At 39.7% G+C, this 25,116-nt stretch overlaps 1 protein-coding gene across 1 annotated transcript in view; it reads left to right on the top strand.

Moving 5' to 3' along the window:
* The window catches only part of Pgant9 (polypeptide N-acetylgalactosaminyltransferase 9), a gene marked incomplete in the record, with an annotated part of 429,187 nt that overhangs the window by 380,711 nt on the left and 23,360 nt on the right, over positions 1-25,116 (top strand). Inside the window, 2 exon segments of the mRNA XM_070092791.1 lie at positions 914-1,099; positions 3,766-3,894. Coding sequence (XP_069948892.1) covers positions 914-1,099; positions 3,766-3,894 — 315 coding nt within the window.

Raw genomic sequence — 25,116 nt, 5'->3', positions numbered from 1 at the left:
AATGGGTTTCAGGTGTTGGGATACGTTTGGAAGATCATTGATGTAAATGAGGAAGAGCGGGGGTCCAAGGACACTTCCCTGCAGAACTCCAGTATCAAGTGGCCGTGTTGATGATGCTGTGTCTTTAATGGTGACATACTGAGGTAGGATTTGAAATATGCAAGCGCATGGCCTCTTATACCATAATGGTCAAGTTTGTGGAGTAGGATGCCGTGGTCTACTGTGTCAAAAGCTTTTCTCAGGTCAATAAAAATTCCTAGCGGATATTCCTTATTTTCCAATGCTATGTAAAGCAGATCTAGCATTTTTACAATTGCATCATTAGTGCTTTTATTTTTCCTGAATCCAAATTGGCAGGGGTTGAGTATGTTTTGTACCGCTATAAATGAATACAGTCTTCTGTGCACGAGTTTCTCGAAGATTTTGGATAGTAATGGTAAGTTTGATATTGGCATATAGTTGTTTACATCTGTAGGGTCACCACCTTTATGTAAAATGAATGTAAGTCAAACCTTACTATTGAATATGAACATCACACTTTTGTAATGATTTTATTTTATTATTTTATCTTGGTATTTCATTTTTTACTTTACTTTTTATGTTGTTTGTACTGTATTTCATACCGTAAGGTTTAGGATAAACACTGTACAACACAAACAGTTGTTTATTTCCCAGAAATTTGGCATAAAAACCATGGTTCGCAAGTCGAGTGGTCATATGTCGAGCAGGTCGTAAGTCGGATGGTAGGTGTACATAAATATTAAACAGACATAAAAAGTATGGTAAATATAATGGGTGGTGACAAGATCAAATACAGAGCATCAAAAATTTTAGTTATTTACTGAACTCTATAGTCTTTCCTAATACCTTAGTCATTGAATTATATTTTTAATATTAATCATCTACTCACTAGACTTGGATGTGCGGAGGTACACTGGAAATTGTACCGTGCTCACACGTTGGCCACATCTTCAGGAAAAGATCTCCATACAAGTGGAGATCAGGCGTTAATGTCTTGAAAAGGAACTCTATTCGTTTAGCGGAAGTCTGGTTGGATGAATACAAGAAATATTACTATGAGAGGATTGGATATGATCTGGTAAGGTTCCATTAATCACCAAATACTGTAATTCTTGGTTTATTAGCATAAAAGAAATTCAGAATCATCAGTTGTCAAAATGCTTGGTAGTATGTAGTAATTTTGGTTTACATAGACATTACATCAGAAAGCTGTTACTGATTATTTAATACAATTCTGTGATAGGGCTTAAAAAAAAAAAGCAGCTGCTCTTATTTTCCTGATCTGGGCAGCCTTACACTTACTTGTAAAATTAAGTCATCAGCGATTTTTTCAGAGCATCCTACATAAACACAAATATTCGTGGCATTTTCAAAAGATTTCCTTTATTATTACTGTTACGTTAGTATATCTTGTTACTTTGATAGTAAGGTTCTCACTATATGTTCTAGTGTGGGGTAGCTTTTTACTTAATGGCCTTATCTGTCTAGGGTAATACATGTACATACATTATGACTGATCATCCACAGTGTGTCTGATATCCTTCCACCAGCCCTCTTCACAGGTTATTTAAACTACTACTATAAAAATATAACTGTATTCTAAATAGATATGTACAGAATATACAATTACAGCACTCACATATTCAAAACATAAGTCTATACACTCCTTAGCTGTTCTTCCACATGGTGCATTTCAGCAACTTTGCCCTTCTCTCTTCACCTGGAGTTTACCTGGAGAGTGTTCCGGGGGTCAACGCCCCCGCAGCCCGGTCTGTGACCAGGCCTCCTGGTGGATCAGAGCCTGATCAACCAGGCTGTTACTGCTGGCTGCACGCAAACCAACGTACGAGCCACAGCCCGGCTGGTCAGGAACCGACTTTAGGTGCTTGTCCAGTGCCAGCTTGAAGACTGCCAGGGGTCTGTTGGTAATCCCCCTTATGTATGCTGGGAGGCAGTTGAACAGTCTCATGCCCCTGACACTTATTGTATGGTCTCTTAATGTGCTAGTGACACCCCTGCTTTTCATTGGGGGGATGTTGCATCGTCTGCCAAGTCTTTTGCTTTCGTAGTGAGTGATTTTCGTGTGCAAGTTCGGTACTAGTCCCTCTAGGATTTTCCAGGTGTATATAATCATGTATCTCTCCCGCCTGCGTTCCAGGGAATACAGGTTTAGGAACCTCAAGCGCTCCCAGTAATTGAGGTGTTTTATCTCTGTTATGCGCACCGTGAAGGCTCTCTGTACATTTTCTAGGTCAGCAATTTCACCTGCCTTGAAAGGTGCTGTTAGTGTGCAGCAATATTCCAGCCTAGATAGAACAAGTGACCTGAAAAGTGTCATCATGGGCTTGGCCTCCCTAGTTTTGAAGGTTCTCATTATCCATCCTGTCATTTTTCTAGCAGATGCGATTGATACAATGTTATGGTCCTTGAAGGTGAGATCCTCCGACATGATCACTCCCAGGTCTTTGACGTTGGTGTTTCGCTCTATTTTGTGGCCAGAAGTTGTTTTGTACTCTGATGAAGATTTAATTTCCTCATGTTTACCATATCGGAGTAATTGAAATTTCTCATCGTTGAACTTTATATTGTTTTCTGCAGCCCACTGAAAGATTTGGTTGATATCCGCCTGGAGCCTTGCAGTGTCTGCAATGGAAGACAGTCATGCAGAGTCGGGTGTCATCTGCAAAGGAAGACACGGTGCTGTGGCTGACATCCTTGTTTATGTCAGATATGAGGATGAGGAACAAGATGGGAGCGAGTACTGTGCCTTGTGGAACAGAGCTTTTCACCGTAGCTGCCTCGGACTTTACTCTGTTGGCTACTACTCTGTGTTCTGTTAGTGAGGAAATTATAGATCCATCGACCGAGTTTTCCTGTTATTCCTTTAGCACGCATTTTGTGCGCTATTACGCCATGGTCACACTTGTCGAAGGCTTTTGCAAAGTCTGTATATATTGCATCTGCATTCTTTTTGTCTTCTAGTGCATCTAGGACCTTGTCGTAGTGATCCAATAGTTGAGACAGACAGGAGCGACCTGTTCTAAACCCATGTTGCCCTGGGTTGTGTAACTGATGGGTTTCTAGATGACTAATCTCTGGGCTAACCAGTGTTTTGACACACTTTAGTCACCCTGGGTATGGTGGCCACAACTTAAGCTATAAAAACTCACCCCTGGAGCACACACAATGCCCAAAAGAAATAGAAGGACCCAGAGGTCCTGCCAGCTTGAAGTCCACGAACAGAGAGAGAGAGAGAGGGACGGGCCTAGCTAAGCTCCTCCCACACCCACCAAAAACAAAAGACTGTTGCCAAGCACAATTCTCCAGTTACCACAATTCTTCCACACCTTAATTTTACTTTTACAAAAAGAATTACAACTTTATAAACTACTTATTTAAATTGTGTGTTTGTGTGTGTATAGTATAACCTATTATATTGAGAAAAACAGGCTTAACTCAGCTGCCTTACAGCCATAAGAGTAATCTACCCTTATGACATTTAGAGCTGAGTCCCCATCAATTCAATATAATTAGGTATCCCAGAGTAACTTAGATACATAAATACATGTTGGGTCCCATAGCCCCATAACAATTACCAACAGTTTCTCACATGAAAATTCGTGTGTGTTTGGCCAAAACGTTGTGGTTGATAATGGTATCAACTGCATCAAAATGTCATCAACTCATCTTGTCAGTATTTTCATATTTTCTCTAGTTTTTCCTATAATCAAAGGCATATTCCAGGGAGACTTTGGCAATGTAAGTGAGAGGAAGAAGTTGCGTGAGAGTCTAGGCTGCAAGTCCTTCGAGTGGTATCTGGAGAACGTGTACCCAGAGCTCTTCGTTCCAGGTGACGCAGTTGCTTCTGGAGAGGTAAGTCTTAGGTTCAAGTCTTTCTCTGGAAATAACTTAATTAAAAAAAAAAAAAGCTATTTTCTTCAGAAATAGTGAAAAAATTATTTACTGACGAATTTAGAACTAAGATTAATCGATAATTTGTTCTCTTGTCAACAATGCTCAACACAGCATCATTATTTATAAAATAATTAAAAACAATTTCATAAATTTTAAAATGTGCTGCACTAATAGATTGATAAATGAATGATAAAATTGATATTAATTTTAGTGTGATGGAAATAGTTGAATTAGGACATGCACAAAAAAAGTTAACATTAAGAGATGTAATAAAGAAACTATTGTAGAACATAAATAATATTGTAGTTAGATCCTTTACATTGATGCGAATCTGAGTATGGTTGAGAAATTTCCACGGAATGCTGGTGAAGGGCTCTTGTTCCAAGGTGCCTTATGCTGGTGAAGGGCTCTTGTTCTGAGGTGCCTTGATGGTGGTAAAGGGCTCTTGTTCCAAGGTGTCTTGATACTGGTAAAGGGCTCTTGTTCCAAGGTGCCTTGATGCTGGCAAAGGGTTCTTGTTTCAAGGTGTCTTGATACTGGTAAAGAGCTCTTGTTCCAAGGTGCCTTGATGCTGGTGAAGGGCTCTTGTTCCAAGGTGCCTTGATGCTGGTGAAGGGCTCTTGTTCCGAGGTGCCTTGATGCTGGTGAAGGGCTCTTGTTTCAAGGTGCCTTAATGCTGGTGAAGGGCTTTTGTTCCAAGGAATACCAGTTACCCTTTCCACATATCAACCATGACTTTTTTGATTTCCAAGAGCTATATAACCCTTACGGGTTAGGTGCTATCCAAAGACTATAGTGTACACAGAAATGGGATAGCATAGCATTCTATTTTAAAACTGGCTTTAAACTATATCAATAAGAAGAAACTGCATTCATCATTCACATAATAATATAGTAATAAAAATAATAATTTCATTTTTAAAAGTACATAATTATTACAATGATAAGTTAACTGTCATGTACTGGTTTAAACAGAAAACAAGATACACGTAACATTTTGGGCAAAGCTATAAAGCTGCTAAATGATTAGAATTTTCTCAGTAAATACCCTAAACAGCATACTGTATCTTAATTTCAGAAAGACTATTGTGTTAAGAGTTTCAGGTACAGTAGAAATGAAGGAACTATGGCAGTATTGTGATTGAATCTGTTACTACTTAGACTGGTAGAACCACAGGAACCAGTCTTGATTCTACGAAAAAGAATGGAGGGGGTTATGTGGGTTTCAAGGTATAGGCAAGTCATTATATATGATTTTTGGTTTCTTAAAACAAATATAGGTTGTACTTCTGCTGGAATAATTTTCGCTTCTCCAGAAATTGTGTTTTACACTCTAATCAAGTTCACAGCCTTCATTTACACCTTCAAAAAATATTTCAAGGCAGGTGACATTGGGTGATATTCCTGCCAATTTAGTATTCTTGATATTTTAATGGCAGCAGGTCCACTTAATGTTTAATAAAAAAAAAATAATAATAAAAAAAGTGAAATGATTTGCTTAAGATTAAATATAACTAGCTATGAATGTGTTTGAGCATTGTTGCACAATTTTTGAAAGGGAATTTGCAATTTGCTTTTATGTCAGTTTTTATTACATAAAGAATTAAGATGTAGTTTTTATCTTGTAAATACTCCAGTTGCATATTTGTAATTTTGAGGTACACGTGTAGTTCTGACTGACTTATTTTGCGGCAACGACATCATAGAATACTAGTGGTAAATCTTTGCTTGAAATGATTTTTGTTGTAATAAGATGTACTGAAAATGCTAAAATTCCAGCTCTTCATTTCGATATGTATTTATACTAACAGTAAAAAACAAACTATAATATTATATTTTGATATCTGCATTCATAATCACTTAGTCAATGGGATTCAAACTAGATGGTGACAGAAATTAAGTGAGATAGGAGGGCTGTCTATTTCAGTCTCACACTGAAACTTGCCTACAGAAGAGGGTCCCATTTGTACACTGAAATGTAGTTATACTCTATACTCTGACTTAATTTTTGTCCCCATTTGGAGCCGGATCACATATTACATGTGAAGTTATAACTTCACTCCTATATATTACACTTCCAGCTCTCGCCATACATAACTGACCCATTTTTTCCTTTCTTGATATAATCCTTGTTTATTCATAATTAAATGATATGGAGCATCTTTTCTAGTATTAAAAGCATTGGAAATATTTTGATTTATTCCTAATATATGAGTAAAACTGTTGTATTCGTGATGTATATAGTGCCTAAATTTTTCTACTTAAATTTTCTTGAAAGGTTGTAAAGTTATTTCTTTTACTGACACTTTCATTTTCACAGATAGTTGAATTCAAGTACAGTAATCAGAATATTTAGTCAGAACTTGGTGATCTGGTACCAAACATAATTCACATACACTTATTTATTCACTGGCAGGGTTTACTCATCAGTTAACTTCAGTCACTACACAATTCATTAATTTCAGCTCTCCTGCTTTGTTCCCTATTTGGTTTAGTACTACAAGCTCTCTTGTTTCCAAGTTTGCTGTCTTTGCGGTTTAGAACCATAGCCTTTCCTTGTTCCTATTTAGTTCTTTCTGAACGAATCTCTCTTGGTCATCTCCCCTTATTGTTTGAAGCTCAGGAGGTAATTTATCATAGTTTAAGTGATTAGATGGTATAGTTCACTCTCTCACAGAGCTCCAGATATAAACGGATTCACATAATTACATTTCATGTATATTCACTTTCCCTTGTCTGACTTGAACATGGGGTATGGTTCCCTTGTCTGTTTAGTAATCCTGTGTCTACTGAGTAGTAGTGCTCGGGTCACAGCTGAAAGAACCCAGGCTCACTAATAAGTATTATTAATAAGTATTATTCCTGTTGTCCTTGTTCATCAAGCAGCAAATAGGTACCTACTTTTAGCAGATTATGAGTTGTGCCCTAGGGAAATGGGGCTTTTAAGTGACATTAAGTAGGATAATCGATATATAGTAGTCAGTGTCCAATAAAGGGCAATGTATATAATCCAATAAATATTTAACTAACTGAGAGAGAATACAGAATATAATCTGGTTAATTCATTTCTGCTCCTCTCTTCCTCATGGGTTCAACATGTTCCCTGTGAGAAAAAAAAATCCTCATTCTTTCCTCCATATATCTAAAGAAAAATGTCTCCCAGACAAAGTTATTTCTAGAATTTTTATTTAGAATGCAAACAGTTGATATCTTTTATACACCAATGAGTATCTTTACATCTATATGTATATTCCATCGTTAGCTTATTGCCAAAAATGGTAAGCATAGTATGGACGTTGTTAAATTATTATTATACTATTAACAGTTTGTACCTGTGTGTCATACCACTGATGGCAATTTTTTTTTTTTTTTTAAATAAATGCTTCATTTGATTTTCATTTGACTTGTTTCTTGTATAATATTTATGGTGGGCCTGTTATTACTATTTTGCTCCTGTTTGGGTTTTCTGCTTTCTGTTATTCTCTTGCTTCTCATTTTCAGGTGTTCATTTATGCTTTGCAGCAACTTCAATCTTGTCAAGACCAATGTTTATTTGCTAATGTTTTTAAACTACTATTGTTTGTGATACAATAACAAAGGTCGTGTGACCATACAGGGATGTGCAGTCTGTCTTCCCTTCCTTGTTCTGTATAATTTTAATCAACCTGTTATTACAGTCCATCAAGTTTGTATCACAAGCTTTTCCATTTACAGGCCATTGCTGGTGTTTGATTAAAAATCAGTATTGTATAGGGGCTCTTCTAAGTTATTATTATGCCCCTAAATATCAGGGATAGTGCTCTGCAGTTCAGGGCCTTATCTGTTTACTTTCCTTCTGAGGCAGTCACTTTTGAATGGTAAAAGTTCTTCAGGTTAATCCTTCCTGTTCTGTTGATCAAGAAACCTGAATGCATTTGAAATGCCACAGCCATGCAAGAACTCAGATGTCTGAGTACTTAAGTTTTGGGAAGAACCAAAGCCCAAAGATTGTCCTCTGTCCAGGATGAGATAGTAGACAGCCAGTATGGGTGATATGAAAGGAGAGGTTATATCCAATTCCTTAGATCAAGAGCCTTCATCTGCATCAAAGAACTTCTTTGAAGGGATTAAGAGCATAGATAATAGGGCAGAACTAAGTTGCTCTTGCTTCTTGTGACAGCACATCTGTAAATTTTGCAGTGGAACCTCGGTTTTTGTGATTAATCCATTTAAAAAAGTCCAACGAAAACCAAATCATACGAAAACTGAAGCAATATTTCCAATGAGAAATAATGTAAATCCAATTAATCTGTCCCAGACACCCAAAAATATTAACAAAAAAAAGAAAAAACATTTTACAGAGAATAACTATGGTTTTACATACATTAAACAATGAGAAATGTAAATGACTAATGAAATGGATAAATGAACATTTAACATCACTTTTAACTTTATTGAAGACACTTGTTAGCATATGGAAGATGGCAAGGAGGGGAGAGGGAGGAGGAGAGGTTATTGTTTGGAAGGGAAATCCCCCTTCATAAAGAATTCAGGTATCAAGGCCCTATCCGGGGTTACTTCCCTTCTTTTTCTTTAACTGGCACTAGGACCAGCTTGAGTCACTGGACCCTTGTCGCACAAAAAAATCTGTCCAAAGAGGTCTGTTTCTGGCATCTCTAAGATTTGCCTAAAATGGGACAAGGCATTGTAATTGCCATTGTGTCCTGGCAGTGCCTTTTCCTCCTGTGTGATATAGGTCCTCTTTGGCCTCTTCTTCCAAAAGAGGCCTGTGTCATCACAATTGAAGACTTATTGGGGGAGGAATCCTTCAGCCTCTGTGTACTCCATGAATTCATCAACAAATTCTTCGGCACCACGTTTCTCTGAACTTTCAGCCTCGCCATGCCTTACCACACTGTGTACTCCAGTTCGCTTCTTGAAATTGTTGAACCAGCCTTTGCTGGCCTTAAATTCACTAACAGCAGCACTCATTCCAGGCATTTTCTTTGCGAGATCCGCCTGCAACTGCCTTGCCTTTTGGCAAATTATCGCCTCCAAAACACTATCTCCAGCTATTTTTCATTGATCCACACCAGCAACAACTCGCCATCTTCGATTGTTTGTGATCTGTTTGGTTAGCACATTTACCCCTTTCACAACATCAGCTTCCTTGAATTGTTTTTTCGTCACCAGGATGGAACTGATCATTGATACGGACTTCCCCTACATCCTGGCAAGATCGGCCAAGCGTACACCACTTTCATACTTTGCTACGAGTTCTTTCTTGAATTCTATCATGTTTCTCACCTTCTTTATCAAAGGGCTGGCACTCGGAACTTTCTTTGGCCCCATGGTGGCTTATTTAGCAGTCGCACTCAAACAAGCACAAAAAACAATGGATTATTACCAAATCTTTCAGATGAATGTGCAGGGTGATGCTCACTCAAGGAGAAACAAAGGCAGACTGAGTCACGAATGCATGGGATGTTTTGTGTGGGCGCTCAATTCCGGGAAATGAGTTGCTGAGTCACGCGGGCAGGTGGACAAGTTTGGCACAGATCATTTTCAACTGTACGAAAACTGAGCAGATGTATGAAAACTGGGACAATTTTGACAAAAAAAGTCGTCAAAAACTGATTCATACGAAAACTAGGCCATACAAAAACCGAGGTTTGACTGTCTGTAGTAAGATTTGAGATCAGCGACTTGCTTGAATCTTCCCTATTAAAGATTTGATGGCTAAAACGATACAGAATCTAAATTTTACTGAAGGAATCACTCATCAGTATTTCGGTGATGATAGGCTTACCTGGCTAAGCCAGATATGCTCATTTCCCATTATTGTGTTTGGACAACTCCTGGGCTGCCAGCTTTAAAAAGAAACATTATTCCAACTGTAGATTACCAAAACAGCACCGACTCAGGCTCAGAGAGCCATTAGTCCAGTTACACCTAATTTTTAAAGTAAATGTGGCAGTGGCAATATACTGACCTAGACAGTTAAAGTAGTAGAGAAGTTTTAGAAGATGTACTATGAGGCAGAGCTTTACTTTTGAGAACGATTTTCTTTAAATTTCCTAAGAGGGTAAACACTGATTTTTACTTGCCCAGGGAAACAGGTTTGAATTTTTTTTCTTGCGCTTAATTCGTGTTACTTTAAAATTTAGCTCCGCACGTGCGTTTCTGGTCGCCTATCTCTTTGGTTGACTGAGCCTGGCTCGGTTGATTCTGGAGGTGCCATCGTGGTATCCTGAGGATCCTGGTATTCCATGCAGCATCAGCATTGTCCTACCAAGAAAGGTTAAGAGAAATTGGCCCGACGACATTGGAGGACAGGAGGATCAGGGGAGACATAATAACGACATATAAAACACTGTGTGGAATAGACAAGGTGGACAAAGACAGGATGTTCCAGAGATGGGACACAGAAACAAGGGGCCACAATTGGAAGTTGAAGACTCAGATGAGTCAAAGAGATGTTAGGAAGTATTTCTTCAGTCATAGATTTGTCAGGCAGTGGAATAGCCTAGTAACTGATGTAGTGGAGGCAGGAACCATACATAGTTTTAAGATGAGGTTTGATAAAGCTCAGGGAGCAGGGAGAGAGAGGACCTAGTAGCAATCAGTGAAGAGGTGGGGCCAGGAGCTGTGAATCGACCCCTGCAACCACAAATAGGCAAGTACAAATAGGTGAGTGCACGCATGCGCACACACACACACACACACACACACACACACACACACACACACACACACACACACACACACACACACACACACACACAGACACACACACAGACACACACACAGACACACACACAGACACGCACACAGACACACACACACAGACACACACAGACACACACACAGACACACACACAGACACACAGACAGACAGACACACACACAGACAGACACACACACAGACAGACACACACACAGACAGACACACACACAGACAGACACACAGACAGACACACACAGACAGACACACACACAGACAGACACACACACAGACACACACAGACACACACACAGACACACACACAGACACACACACAGACACACACACAGACACACACAGACACACAGACACACACACACACACACACACACAGACACATACACACACAGACACATACACACACACACACACAGACACACACACATACACACACACACACACAGACACACACACACACACACACACACACACACACACACACACAGCACCTTGGTAGGCAAAGATTTTAGATTCTACATTGTTTTGACTTTTTAAGGATAGGGACATGATGGATCCTTAGTGCAATTGTCAATCCTCATTCTAAACACTTAGTTTCTCTCAAACTAGGTTACATCGCAAGTAGTGGGTGATGTAGTAGCCTCCTTCTCACTCACTGAATTGTATCTCGGCATAAAATTATATTGCATAAATGTTGAATATTACTTTTCATAATCATATCACAGTTTTCCTTCTTCCTGAATACACAGTGTTTATATGAATGCAGCAATCATCTTAGTAGTATCTAAAAATATAAGATTATGGATAAAGCAAAGATTTACCTTTTTTTTTTTTTGTCTCGTGTTGCATGTGACTGCTGACTTAGCGTGGTTTTGGGCTGACCAACTGGCTTTCTAACACATGTGGGATTGTAGTGCACCATCACTACTTGATTTTTTTCATCCTAATCACTATATATAATATGTAGTTTTTTCTTCTTCGGTGTTTTTTAATTTTGTAGTTTTTGTATTTACAGATATTTTTTAAATTTTTATATAATTTTTATTTGACCTTCATAGCTACGCTTTAGTGTGATTGGTGATGCCGGTAATAACTAAACTCTCACTGCAGATTATTTCTTTGTTGATTTGCTTGCTCTCAAAAATTTTAGACAAAAGATTCGCCGTTTTTATGGATATTGTGAATCTGAAACATTTGGTAAGAGAGACGTTCTTCTGTTAAGACTAAAGTTGCAGGGTTTGTGTTATTTGCAAGGTTAAATAAAATAATTTTGTGTCTTTACACAGGAATGATTCTAATTCAAATAACTGATTATTCCACGTAATAGTAGTAAGTATTCCAATGTACTTATGGTATAAGAGTTAATGAGTTATTCTGTAATTTCTCAAAAACAATCATACTGTATTAAAATAAAACCAAGAATAATAAAGAATATGTGAAATAAGGTTCAGATGTACATGCTAGCAAGAATTAATGTTATTACGTGTTTTGCGCCAATAAGACAATATACATGTACACTCAAATTTGTACCTTCATATTCATCAGATATTATTTTAATCACTGTTAAAGAAATACCAGAATGTGTTGTTAATACTATATGAACAGTGATTAAACTAAGGTTAATATACCATTAATTGATTATTTGTATAAAAAATGCAGTTTTTTGGCAACCATCTTGTAAATCTCTAGAGTAGGAAAGTTAGTATATTAAGTAGTAATGCACACTGACAAACCTGATACGAACTTGTTTGTCCTTTCAAATGACATCTTTTTGTGACAGCGTGACGGGCATACAGTCTGTATGAAACTTTAGTTTGTACTTCAAGAATGGTCTTTAAATGAGAGGAAGTTGGACAAATGGGAAATGTTTGAGATCAGTGGTTAGTGCGAGTTAGGCAGAGAACAAGAAATGAAGTAGTTGAGAGGCGGCACTAGTATGAAAATTGTAATGGCTAGTGCTGAAGATGAGCTGTTGACATAGTTTGATCATGTAGAAAAATTTAAGCATTGTGAATTGATAGAGTATAAAAATGTGGTGGATGGAAGGAGGTGTGAGGGTAGAGAATAAGGGTTGGAAAGAGGGAGTGGAGAGGTAAATGAACGTCTAGACATAAATCGGTGTGTTAGATAGGAACTGAGGCAAGTGGTTCATGAGACTGAATGTCTTGTGAGTGAACAAGGTAATACAGTATTAAGGGATTAAAGAAAATCGGGTAACTTCACTTGTGTTTTGAATGCTGGGAAGTAAATTTCTTGAATATTGGAAGGTGGGTGGATATGTTAGGGTTGGTGACTTACGTGCTCTTCTAAAACAATAGATATAGGGAAAGCAATGATATTTTTTTCTTTGGATCACACTTATCGGTAGGAAACAGTTGAATGAAAAAAAAAAAGGACGATATAATTTGCTTGTTGTGGACAACGTTATCATTTAACTAAAACACCAAAACACTGTTTTTTAGTTACTGATCATTTTAATAATAAAGAACTTCCATTTAATACTATATCTTTGTACAGTCAATCTGCACATAAGAGACTGAATCTTGTAACAATGTTTCGGTCTGACTTGGACTATTAACTAGTCACATTGTATCAAAATGTTGTCATAAGTTGGTCTCTTATGTGTGGGTTGTTTGTGTATTGTCTCAGTCATGATATAGTACCTTATTATTCTTCTTTACTATAACCTTAATCAATTCGGAATTGGTTTTTAGTATACAGACATTAATTTGAGGAATTACCATTGTGGGATGTACAGTACAAGATTTGGTGCTGCTATGTCCTGCCCTTATTCTCCTACAATGATTTTCTTTTAACGTTCCCAATGTCACACTTCTGTTAGCTTACATAAACCTATGAAAATGTTTGTTTAACCATAAGCAAATTGGAATAAATGGATGCCGTACATTTGATAATGCAACATACATTAGTGAGCATTTTTTTGACAAATTACCCTTCATTCATTTCTGCATCCTTGATTTTTTTTTTTTAATATTCTTTATTCTCAGTTTACCCGTTGAATGTCGCAACCCAAAATCCTGAGGTGTCCCCTGATGTCGCAATATCCCATCCCCCTCCCCCCTCAAAAAAAAAAATTCTTATGAAATGATAATCTTTTACCAATTGTAATGACACCAAAAGAACGAAATTTGATGGAAAACTGACGGAATTACGCTCTCATGAAGTTAGCGACCTCGGCGGTATTTACGAATCGGCGATTTTGCCCACTTTGAGCCCTATTTTCAGCTAATTCCATTGTTCCAGTCGACCAAACTCATAGCTATTTCTTTAGAACTCCATTTTTCTATCGATTGAGTACAAGAAACTGCCCATTTGCCGATTTCAACTACCCAATAACGTGGTCAGAAATTTGCAATTTGGCCAATTTCACGAAAATTAAAAAATGTCAATTTCAAAATAGGGTCCAGAATGAACAATGCAGACATTCTTGGCTCTAAAATAGCATTTTCTATGTTCATCAGTTGCATCTCCAGGCCCCTCTGATATTATTCTTGCTTTCTATTCTGAATTTTTATTCAAACAAAAAATAAAAGATTTACTGTTATGCAGACTACTGCAATATTGTAATAATTGTATAAATAATGTCAACCCATTCATGACTGCATATTAGAATGGCTACTTGGACATTTATTGGAAAATGACATCATTTGTTTACTTTTGAACATCGGCAAAAATAAAACATTTCCCCTAGTTTGAGCTCCATTTCAAGGTTCTTTTCATGGTAAAACCAATAAAAATCACCTCTATTTCTATAATATACTTTCCATTCTATCAAATGAGACCAAGAAAATGAGAATACAACCATAAATACTATATGAAAATAGACCACAAAGTTGGCATTTTAATTAAAAAAAGTTTTTTTTTCTCATTATGCAGTGCGTGGTTCAGGATTTTTTTTATATGGTGCACACTGGCCACACAGACCCATTCTCTCACATGTGGGCCTACCAGCTTTCTCCTGCTTGATTTGAAGCCGCTAGAATTTACGAGTATATATACGTCAAAAACAGTGGCTCGTAAGACGTATATATACGACTGAAACAGTCAAAGGGTTAATCAGCTTAAATTTGTGTTAGTTAACAAATGTTAACATTTATATATAATTATCAACCAAAATTATAAAAACATGGATAGGTTAGGTATGGTGAACTGAAGGATGGGCTGATCAACAGAGGCTGAACAAAATCTTTTTATCTGCACAGTTAACACCAGTGGTTTGAGAATGGGTTGCATGTTGAGGTAGTTATTGATCAGTGAAGGGGGACACTCACTGCTGTCAACACACAACTTGTAGAAATACCTGCGTATTCTTCAGAAGGATGACAAAATAAACACCTAGTATTAAAAATCTTTTGTATGAATATGGGATGAGAGCATTGAATTTGCACTCAGAGAAGGCATTGAATTACAGGAAATATAACTGAAATGTACTCATAAAAATTGAATTAATACTGGTGAAATAAATTGGGCTGAAAATATCTAGCAAAGACAGGACTCTCAACAATGTATTAAGAAGGATAAATTTAGATTTAAAAAGGCTGTACGAAAGCTTTGGCGATAGTTGTAGATGGCAATAGACGTGTAGGTGGATGGAACATAAGCAGGTAGGTCACTTAGGTGAGACCTTAAGGTAGCGTTAATACTAATATACAGTGGACCCCCGCTTTACGATCAGCTCCCAATGCGACCAATTATGTAAGTGTATTTATGTAAGTGCGTTTGTACGTGTATGTTTGGGAGTCTGAAATGGACTAATCTAATTCACAATATTCCTTATGGGAACAAATTCGTTCAGTACTGGCACCTGAACATACTTCTGGAATGAAATAATGTTGTAAACTGGGGGTCCACTGTATAATCATAATATCTTTATTTACTACAAATACATGTACAAGGTATACAGGCCTAGCTGACATCAGAAAGTCGCTTGCTATTCATAGCATTTCGGGCAAATTAGGTCAGTTTTGTCCCAGGATGCAACCCACACCAGTCTACTAACACCCAGGCACCCATTTTATACTGATGGGAAACATAAACAACTGGTGTAAAGAAACACGCCCAATGTTTCTACCATCACTGGGAATCGAACCCAGACCCTCGCCATGTGAAGCGCGAGTTTTAGCCACCAGGCCACGGGGCACCGTAAATGTAAGTTGGACGGTTAATTAAGTGTGTAAGATCATGAGAATAGACCTGTTTGCTGTAGTGTAAACTCATCATGTTCTTATGAGTGGAACAAACTACCAAGTAGGGTCACTGAAATGAGTAATTTTGGTGGCTTAAAATAATGGGTTGGACAGGTTCACGAGCAAGAGTGGTTTTGTGCTGGTAGGACCTGTCTAGTATTGGCCAATAGGCCTACTGCAGGGCTCTGTTAAAGTCATTACGGCAAATTATTCATGGCACTAACCCTGTAGGCTTGTGATTCAACTCACTGACACATGTTTGAATGGGTGAAGCATTATATGAAAGATTTATTGCACTACAAATTTACTTGACAACAGTATCTCTTCACTAAGCACTGATGCCTAAGGTTTCAGCCGTGCAAGTCTGCTCAAATCCCATACCATACATTCAATAACAGTATGTAAAAAAAAAAAATAAGACAAGCATAAAAATAAAATAATTAGTTAATCCTTGGAGAGAGAGAGAGTGTGAGTGTGAGTGTGAGTGTGTGTGTGTGTGTGTGTGTGTGTGTGTGTGTGTGTGTGTGTGTGTGTGTGTGTGTGTGTGTGTGTGTGTGTGTGTGTGTGTGTGTGTGTGTACGTACGTACTCACCTAGTTGTACTTACCTAGTTGAGGTTGCAGGGGTCGAGTCCAAGCTCCTCGCCCCGCCTCTTCACTGGTCGCTACTAGGTCACACTCCCTGAACCGTGAGCTTTATCATACCTCTGCTTAAAGCTATGTATGGATCCTGCCTCCACTACATCGCTTCCCAAACTATTCCACTTCCTGACTACTCTGTGGCTGAAAAAATACTTCCTAACATCCCTGTGATTCATCTGTGTCTTCAACTCCAACTGTGTCCCCTTGTTGCTGTGTCCCATCTCTGGAACATCCTGTCTTTGTCCACCTTGTCAATTCCTCTCAGTATTTTGCATGTCGTTATCATGTCCCCTCTCTCTCTCCTGTCCTCCAGTGTTGTCAGGTTGATTTCTCTTAACCTCTCCTCATATGACATACCTCTTAGCTCTGGGACTAGTCTTGTTGCAAACCTTTGCACTTTCTCTAGTTTCTTTACGTGCTTGGCTAGGTGTGGGTTCCAGACTGTGTACTCACCTAGTTGAGGTTGCAGGGGTCGAGTCCAAGCTCCTGTGTGCGTGCGTGTGTGTGTGCGCGTGTGTGCGCGTGTGCATGCTGTGTGTGCATGCTGTGTGTGCATGCCGTGCGTGCGTGCGTGCTGTGTGTGCGTGCTGTGTGCGCGCTCGCTGTCTCTCTCTCTGTCACTCTCTCTCTCTCATGCCAAATAGGTAAAACTTGCCATTTTGGCTTTAGCAATGCTCTTCTTGCTGAATAAGGCAAGCAAAAATTTGTGTATGCAGTAATTTTGCAAAAGTCATTCTTAACCTAATGAAAAAAAATATATTAAATTGTGTTTGTTTATTATTAAATTAGTGTAAACTTATCTAACATATATTTAGTTGGAGTAGGCTAAATTAAATTGTGCTTGTTATAATAAGGTTGGGTAAGTTTTCTAAGGTTCTTTTGGCACAAAATTATTAATTTTTACAATTAAACAAATGAAAAAATATATCTTTAAACGTATAAGGAATTTTTTTTTAGAAAGGACTTAATTTAAACGAGTTCATGCTAATTGACCAGCTTTACCTATTTGGCCACACACACACACACACACACACACACACACACACACACACACACACACACACACACACACACACACACACACACACACACACACACACACACACACACACACACACACACACACACACACACACACACACACACACACACACACACACACACACACACACACTCATACTCACTGCGAAGTGACCTTGATACCTCAAAGGCAATGGGACCAGACAACATCTCCCCATGGGTCCTTAGAGAGGGAGCAGAAATGATGTGTGTCCCATTAACCACAAACTTCAACACATCCCTTGAAACTGGGCAACTACCTGAGGTATGGAAGATGGCAAATGTAGTGCCTATTTTTAAAAAAGGAGACAGAAAAGAGGTGCTAAACTATAGAACAGTGTCACTGATGTATATAGTATACAAACTCATGGAGAAGATTATCAGGAGAGTGGTGGAGCACCTGGAACAGAATAAAAGTATAAATGACAACCAGCACAGTTTCATGGAAGGCAAATGCTGTGTCACAAACCTTCTGGAGTTTTATGATAAAGTAACAGAAGTAAGAGATGAGACAGAGGGGTGGGTTGATTGCATCTTTTTGGGCTGCAAGAAGGCCTTCGACACAGTTCCTCATGGGAAGGGCACTTCAATGGATCAGAGAATACCTGACAGGGAGGCAACAACGAGTCATGGTACGTGGTGAGGTATCACAGTGGGCACCTGTGACGAGAGGGGTCCCACAGGGGTCGGTCCTAGGACCAGTGCTATTTTTGGTATATGTGAATGACATGATGCAAGGGATAGACTCAGAGATGTCCCTGTTTGCAGATGATGTGAAGTTAATGAGGAGAATTAAATCAGATGAGGATCAGGCAGGCCTTCAAAGAGACCTGGACAGGTTGGACATGTGGTCCCGCAAATGCAAAGTCATGAAGATCAGAGAAGGGCAAAGAAGACCTCAGACAGAGTATAGGCTAGGTGGCCAACGACTAGGTGGCCTTCACTCCAAACCAACAGATACAGATACTAATGTCGGAAAAGAAAGTCCCTCCCCCAGTACCACCAGTCTGATGACATTCTTCTTTGCAAATATACAGGGTCTAAAGCCAGCAACGAACAACAAAATACCTTTCATCCGTGGACTGCTTGCAGAGGCAAATGCAATGTTTGCGGCTTTCACAGAGACCCACATAAAGGATCACTTGGACAACGAAATATGGATCCCAGGTTACAACCTATACAGATGCGACAGAGTGAACAGGCAAAAGGGGGTTGGGGGTTGGCCTGTATATTGCAGAGTCACTTGTTTGCACAGAACTGCTAAATGCCTCAAATGATGTAGTGGAAGTTTTAGCAGTAAAGATCGAGAACCAAAACCTAGTCATTGTGGTAGTCTACAAGCCTCCGGATGCACCGTCCCAGCAATTCCAGGAACAGCTGTTAAAAATTGACCACTGTCTGGAAAATCTGCCAGCTCCTGCCCCCAACATCTTGCTCCTGGGGGAATTCAACTTAAGGCACCTAAAATGGAGGAATATAGCAAATGTTGTTGCAGTGATAACACCAGGAGGCAGCTCTGACGAAAACTCACTCGAGCTTTTAACCCTTTGAGGGTCGACAGGCCCTCTCCGAAACTCGTTCTCAGGGTCGGCCAAATTTAAAAAAAAAAAATTATTTTCTCTTATGAAAAGATAGAGAATCTTTTCCCGATCATAAAGACACCAAAAGTTTGAAATTTGATAGAAAACTTACGGAATTATGCTCTCGCAAAGTTAGCGGTCTCGGCGATGTTTACGCATCGGCGATTTTGCCCACTTTGAGCCCCATTTTCGGCCAATTTCACTGTACTAGTCGACAAAAAACATGAATATTTCGCTAGAACTCCATTTTTTCTATCGAATGGGTGCAAGAAACCACTCATTTATGAAATTCAACTATCCAGTACAGTGGTCAGAATTTAGCAATTTTGCCAATTTCACACAAATTTCAAAAGATGCCAATTTCCGAATAGGGTCCAGAATAAACAAGAAAGACATTCCTGGCACTAAAATGACATTTCCTCTAGTCATTAGTCATGTCTCAAGGCCCCTCTTGTATTCTTTTGCTTTCCACTTTGAATTTTTATTTTCACAAAAAATATAAGATTTACTGTTATGCAGACTACTGCATTAGTGTAAAAAATGGTATAAATATTATTGGTGCACTTGTGAAAGAATATTAGACTCACCAGTTGACGTGTATTGCACGCTTGGCACGATTTGTTTACTTTTGAAGTTTGGTAAAAATTGAACATTTCTGCTACTTTGAGCTCAATTTCAAGGCACCTTTCTTTGTAAAACCAGTCAAAATCATCTCAATTTCTGTAATATGTCTTCCATTCTATAAAATGAGACCAAGAAAACTAGAATACAGTGGACCCCCGCATAGCGGACGCCTTGCATAGCGGACAATCCGCATAGCGGACGCTTTGTTCGCTAAAATTTTGCCCCGCATAGTGGACAAAAACCCGCTCAGCGGCCTTCGTCCGAGACGCGTCCAATGTGCGCCCTCAGCCAGCCTCACATGTGCCGCCTGTGCCATTGTTTACCAGCCAGCCTCCGCGGTAACATTCAAGCATACACTCGGAATATTTCGTATTATTACAGTGTTTTCGGTGCTGTTTCTGGAAAATAAGTGACCATGGGCCCCAAGAAAGCTTCTAGTTCCAACCCTACAGCAATAAGGGTTAGGATTCCTATTGAAATGAAAAAAGAGATCATTGATAAGTATGAAAGTGGAGTACGTATCACCGACCTGGTCAGGTTGTACAAGAAACCAAAATCAACCATCTCTTCTATTGTGGGCAAGAAAACGGCAATCAAGGAAGCTGTTGTTGCCAAAGGTTTAACTGTGTTTTCGAAACAAAGATCGCAAGTGATGGAAGATGTTGAGAGACTCTTATTGGTGTGGATAAATGAAAAACAGCTAGCAGGAGATAGCGTCTCTCAAGCGATCATATGTGAAAAGGCTAGGAAGTTGCATGACGATTTAATTAAAAAAATGCCTGCAACTAGTGATGATGTGAGTGAATTTAAGGCCAGCAAAGGTTGGTTTGAGAGATTTAAGAAGCGTAGTGGTATCCATAGTGTGATACGGCATGGTGAGGCTGCCAGTTCGGACCACAAAGCGGCTGAAAAATATGTGCATGAATTCAAGGAGTACATAGAAACTGAAGGACTGAAACCTGAACAAGTGTTTAATTGTGATGAAACAGGCCTGTTCTGGAAGAAAATGCCAAGCAGGACCTACATTACTCAGGAGGAAAAGGCACTCCCAGGACATAAGCCTATGAAAGACAGGCTTACTTTGTTGATGTGTGCCAATGCTAGTGGTGATTGCAAAGTTAAGCCTTTATTAGTGTATCACTCTGAAACTCCCAGAGCGTTCAGGCAAAAGAATGTCCTCAAGGATAATTTGTGTGTGCTGTGGAGGGCAAACAGTAAGGCATGGGTCACTAGGGAATTTTTCTATAACTGGTTACACCATGCATTTGCCCCCAATGTGAAAGATTACCTAACTGAAAAGAAATTAGACCTTAAGTGCCTCCTGGTGTTAGACAATGCCCCTGGTCATCCTACAGACGTGGCAGAGCGACTTTATGGGGACATGAGCTTCATTAAGGTGAAGTTTTTGCCTCCTAATACCACTCCTCTCCTGCAGCCCATGGACCAGCAGGTCATTTCCAACTTCAAGAAACTGTACACAAAAGCTCTGTTTCAAAAGTGCTTTGAAGTGACCACAGACACTCGATTGACTCTAAAAGAGTTTTGGAAGGATCACTTTAATATCCTCAATTGTGTAAACCTTATAGGTAAGGCTTGGGAGGGAGTGACTAAGAGAACCTTGAACTCTGCTTGGAAGAAACTGTGGCCAGAATGTGTAGACAAAAGGGATTTTGAAGGGTTTGAGGCTAACCCTGAGAGGAGTATACCAGTTGAGGAATCAATTGTGGCATTGGGGAAGTCCTTGGGGTTGGAGGTTAGTGGGGAGGATGTGGAAGAGTTGGTGGAGGAGGACAATGAAGAACTAACCACTGATGAGCTGATAGATCAACTTCAAGAGCAAGAGGCCAGACCTGGGGAAACTGGTTCAAAGGAGGGGAGAGAGAAATTGAAGGAATTGCCTACTTCAAAGATTAAGGAAATGTGTGCAAAATGGCTTGAAGTGCAAACCTTTTTTGATGAAAATCACCCTCACACAGCTATTGCAAGCCGTGCTGGTGACTGTTACAATGACACTGTTGTGAACCACTTTAGACAAATCATAAAGGAACGAGAGGTACAGGCCACTATGGACAGATATGTTGTGCGAAAGAAGTCCAGTGACTCTGAAGCTGGTCCTAGTGGCATTAAAAGAAGAAGGGAAGTAACCCCAGAAAAGTCTTAATGGAAGGGGATTCCCCTTCTAAACACTAACACTCTCTCTCCCCTCCTCCCATCCCATCAATCATCACCAGATCTTCAATAAAAGTAAGTGTCATGTAATTGTGCATGCCTTTTTCAGTTTGTGTGTACTAAAATTAACATTTTTTTGTGGTAAAAAAATTTTTTTTTCATACTTTTGGGTGTCTTGCACGGATTAATTTTATTTCCATTATTTCTTATGGGGAAAATTCATTCGCATAGCGAACATTTCGCATAACAGCCAGCCCTCTTGCACAGATTAAGGTCGCTATGCGGGGGTCCACTGTACAACAATAAATACCATACGAAAATACACTGCAAAGTCGCTGATTTATTAAAAAAAATGGTCAAAGTTTTTTTTTCTCATTATGCACTGTGTGCTGCAGGATTTTTTTTAGACTGTGCACACTGACCACATAGACCCATTCTTTCATATGAAGGCCTACCAGCTTTCTCCCACTAGATTTGAGGCCGCTAGAATTTATGAGTACTAGTACGTCAAAAACCCCTACGCGTAAGACGTACTAGTACGACGAAAACCCTCAAAGGGTTAAATCTCTGCACAAAATTCAACTTAAACCAGCAAATAATAGAGCCTTCTAGACTGGAGAATACACTAGACCTCATCTTCACTAACAGTGATGATCTGATACGAAATGTCACCATATCAGAAACAATATACTCAGATCACAACATAATCAAGGTTCAGACATGTATGCACGGAGCCCCAGACCGACGTAATGAGATTAGTCACGAGGGAGCCTTCACCAAATTCAACTTCAATAACAAGAACATAAAGTGGGACCAAGTAAACCAAGTAAACCAAGTCCTAACCGATATAAGCTGGGAAGATAGACTAAGCAACACAGACCCCAACTTATGCCTAGAACAGATAAACTTGGTGGCACTCGATGTATGCTCAAGGCTTATTTCTTTAAGAAAAAGGAGGAGTAGATGTAAAATAGAAAGAGACAGGCGCTCCCTTTACAGGCAACGAAAAAGAATATCAGAGCGGCTAAGAGGCCAATGTATCTGAAATGCGTAGGGAGTCACTGATCAGAGAAATAGCAAACACCGAACTTAAGCTAAAGGAATCTTGTAGGAGTCAGGAATCGTGGGAAGAACTAAAAGCCATAAATGAAATCGAGAGAAACCCAAAGTATTTCTTTTCCTATGCCAAATTAAAGTCGAGAACAACATCCAGTAATGGGCCCCTACTTAAACAAGATGGGTCCTACACAGATGACAGCAAGGAAATGAGTGAGCTACTCAAGTCCCAATATGACTCAGTTATTAGCAAGCCGCTAACCAGACTGAGAGTCGAAGATCAAAATTAATTTTTTGAGAGAGCCACAGAATTTGGTTAACACAAGCCTATCTGATGTTATCCTGATGCCAAATGACTTCGAACAGGCGATTAATGACATGCCCATGCACTCTGCCCCAGGGCCAGACTCGTGGAACTCCGTGTTCATCAAGAACTGCAAGAAGCCCTTATCACGAGCTTTTACCATCCTATGGAGAGGGAGCATGGACACGGGGGTCGTCCCACAGTTACTAAAAACAACAGACAGCCCCACTCCACAAAGGGGGCACTAAAGCAATAGCAAAGAACTACAGACCGATAGCACTAACATCCCATATCATAAAAATCTTTGAAAGGGTCCTAAGAAGCAAAATTTCCACCCATCTAGAAACCCATCAATTACACAACCCAGGGCAACATGGGTTTAGAGCAGGTCGCTCCTGTCTGTCTCAACTATTGGATCACTATGACAAGGTCCTAGATGCACTAAAGACAAAAAGAATGCAGATGTAATATATACAGACTTTGCAAAAGCCTTCGACAAGTGTGACAATGGCGTAATAGTGCACAAAATGCGTGCTAAAGGAATAACAGGAAAAGTTGGTAGATGGATCTATAATTTCCTCACAAACAGAACACAGAGTAGTAGTCAACAGAGTAAAGTCCGAGGCGGCTACGGTGAAAAGCTCTGTTCCACAAGGCACAATACTCGCTCTCATCTTGTTTCTCATTCTCATATCTGACATAGACAAGGATGTCAGCCACAGCACCGTGTCTTCCTTTGCATATGACACCCGAATCTGCATGACAGTGTCTTCCATTGCAGACACTGCAAGGCTCTAGGCGGACATCAACCAAATATTTCAATGGGCTGCAGAAAACAATATGAAGTTCAATGATGAGAAATTTCAATTACTCCAATATGGTAAACAGGAGGAAATTAAAACTTCATCAGAGTACAACACAAATTCCGGCCACAAAATAGAGCGAAAAACCAATGTCAAAGACCTGGGAGTGATCATGTCGGAGGATCTCGCCTTCAAGGACCTGGGAGTGGTCATGTCGGAGGATCTCACCTTCAAGGACCATAACATTGTATCAATCGCATCTGCTAGAAAAATGACAGGATGGATAATGAGAACCTTCAAAACTAGGGATGCCAAACCCATGATGACACACTTCAGTTCGCTTGTTCTATCTAGGCTGGAATATTACTGCACACTAACAGCACCTTTCAAGGCAGGTGAAATTGCTGACCTAGAAAATGTACAGAGAACCTTCACGGCACACATAACAGAGATAAAACACCTCAATTACTGGGAGCGCTTGAAGTTCCTGAATCTGTATTCCTTGGAATGCAGGCGGGAGAGATACATGATTATATACACCTGGAAAATCCTAGAGGGACTAGTACCGAACTTGCACAGGAAAATCACTCAACAAAAGCAAGAGACTTGGCAGACGATGCAACATCCCCCCAATGAAAAGCAGGGGCGTCGCTAGCACGTTAAGAGACAATACAATAAGTGTCAGGGGCCCGAGACTGTTCAACTTCCTCCCAGTATACATAAGGGGGATTACCAATAGACCCCTGGCAGTCTTGAAGCTGGCACTGGACAAGCACCTAAAGTCGGTACCTGACCAGCCGGACTGTGGCTCGTACGTTGGATTGCGTGCAGCCAGCAGTAACAGCCTGGTTGATCAGGCTCTGATCCACCAGGAGGCCTGGTCACAGATCGGGCCGCGGGGACGTTGACCCCTGGAACTCTCTCCAGGTAAACTCCAGGTAAACTGCAATCCTCGCTCAAGGAGAAAGATCTTGGCGTGAGTATAACACTGAACGCTTCTCCCGAAGCACACATCAA

This window comes from Cherax quadricarinatus, chromosome 40 (genome assembly GCF_038502225.1).
Source record: "Cherax quadricarinatus isolate ZL_2023a chromosome 40, ASM3850222v1, whole genome shotgun sequence".
NCBI lineage: Eukaryota > Metazoa > Arthropoda > Malacostraca > Decapoda > Parastacidae > Cherax > Cherax quadricarinatus.
This window is presented reverse-complemented; position numbering and strand designations above follow the sequence as displayed.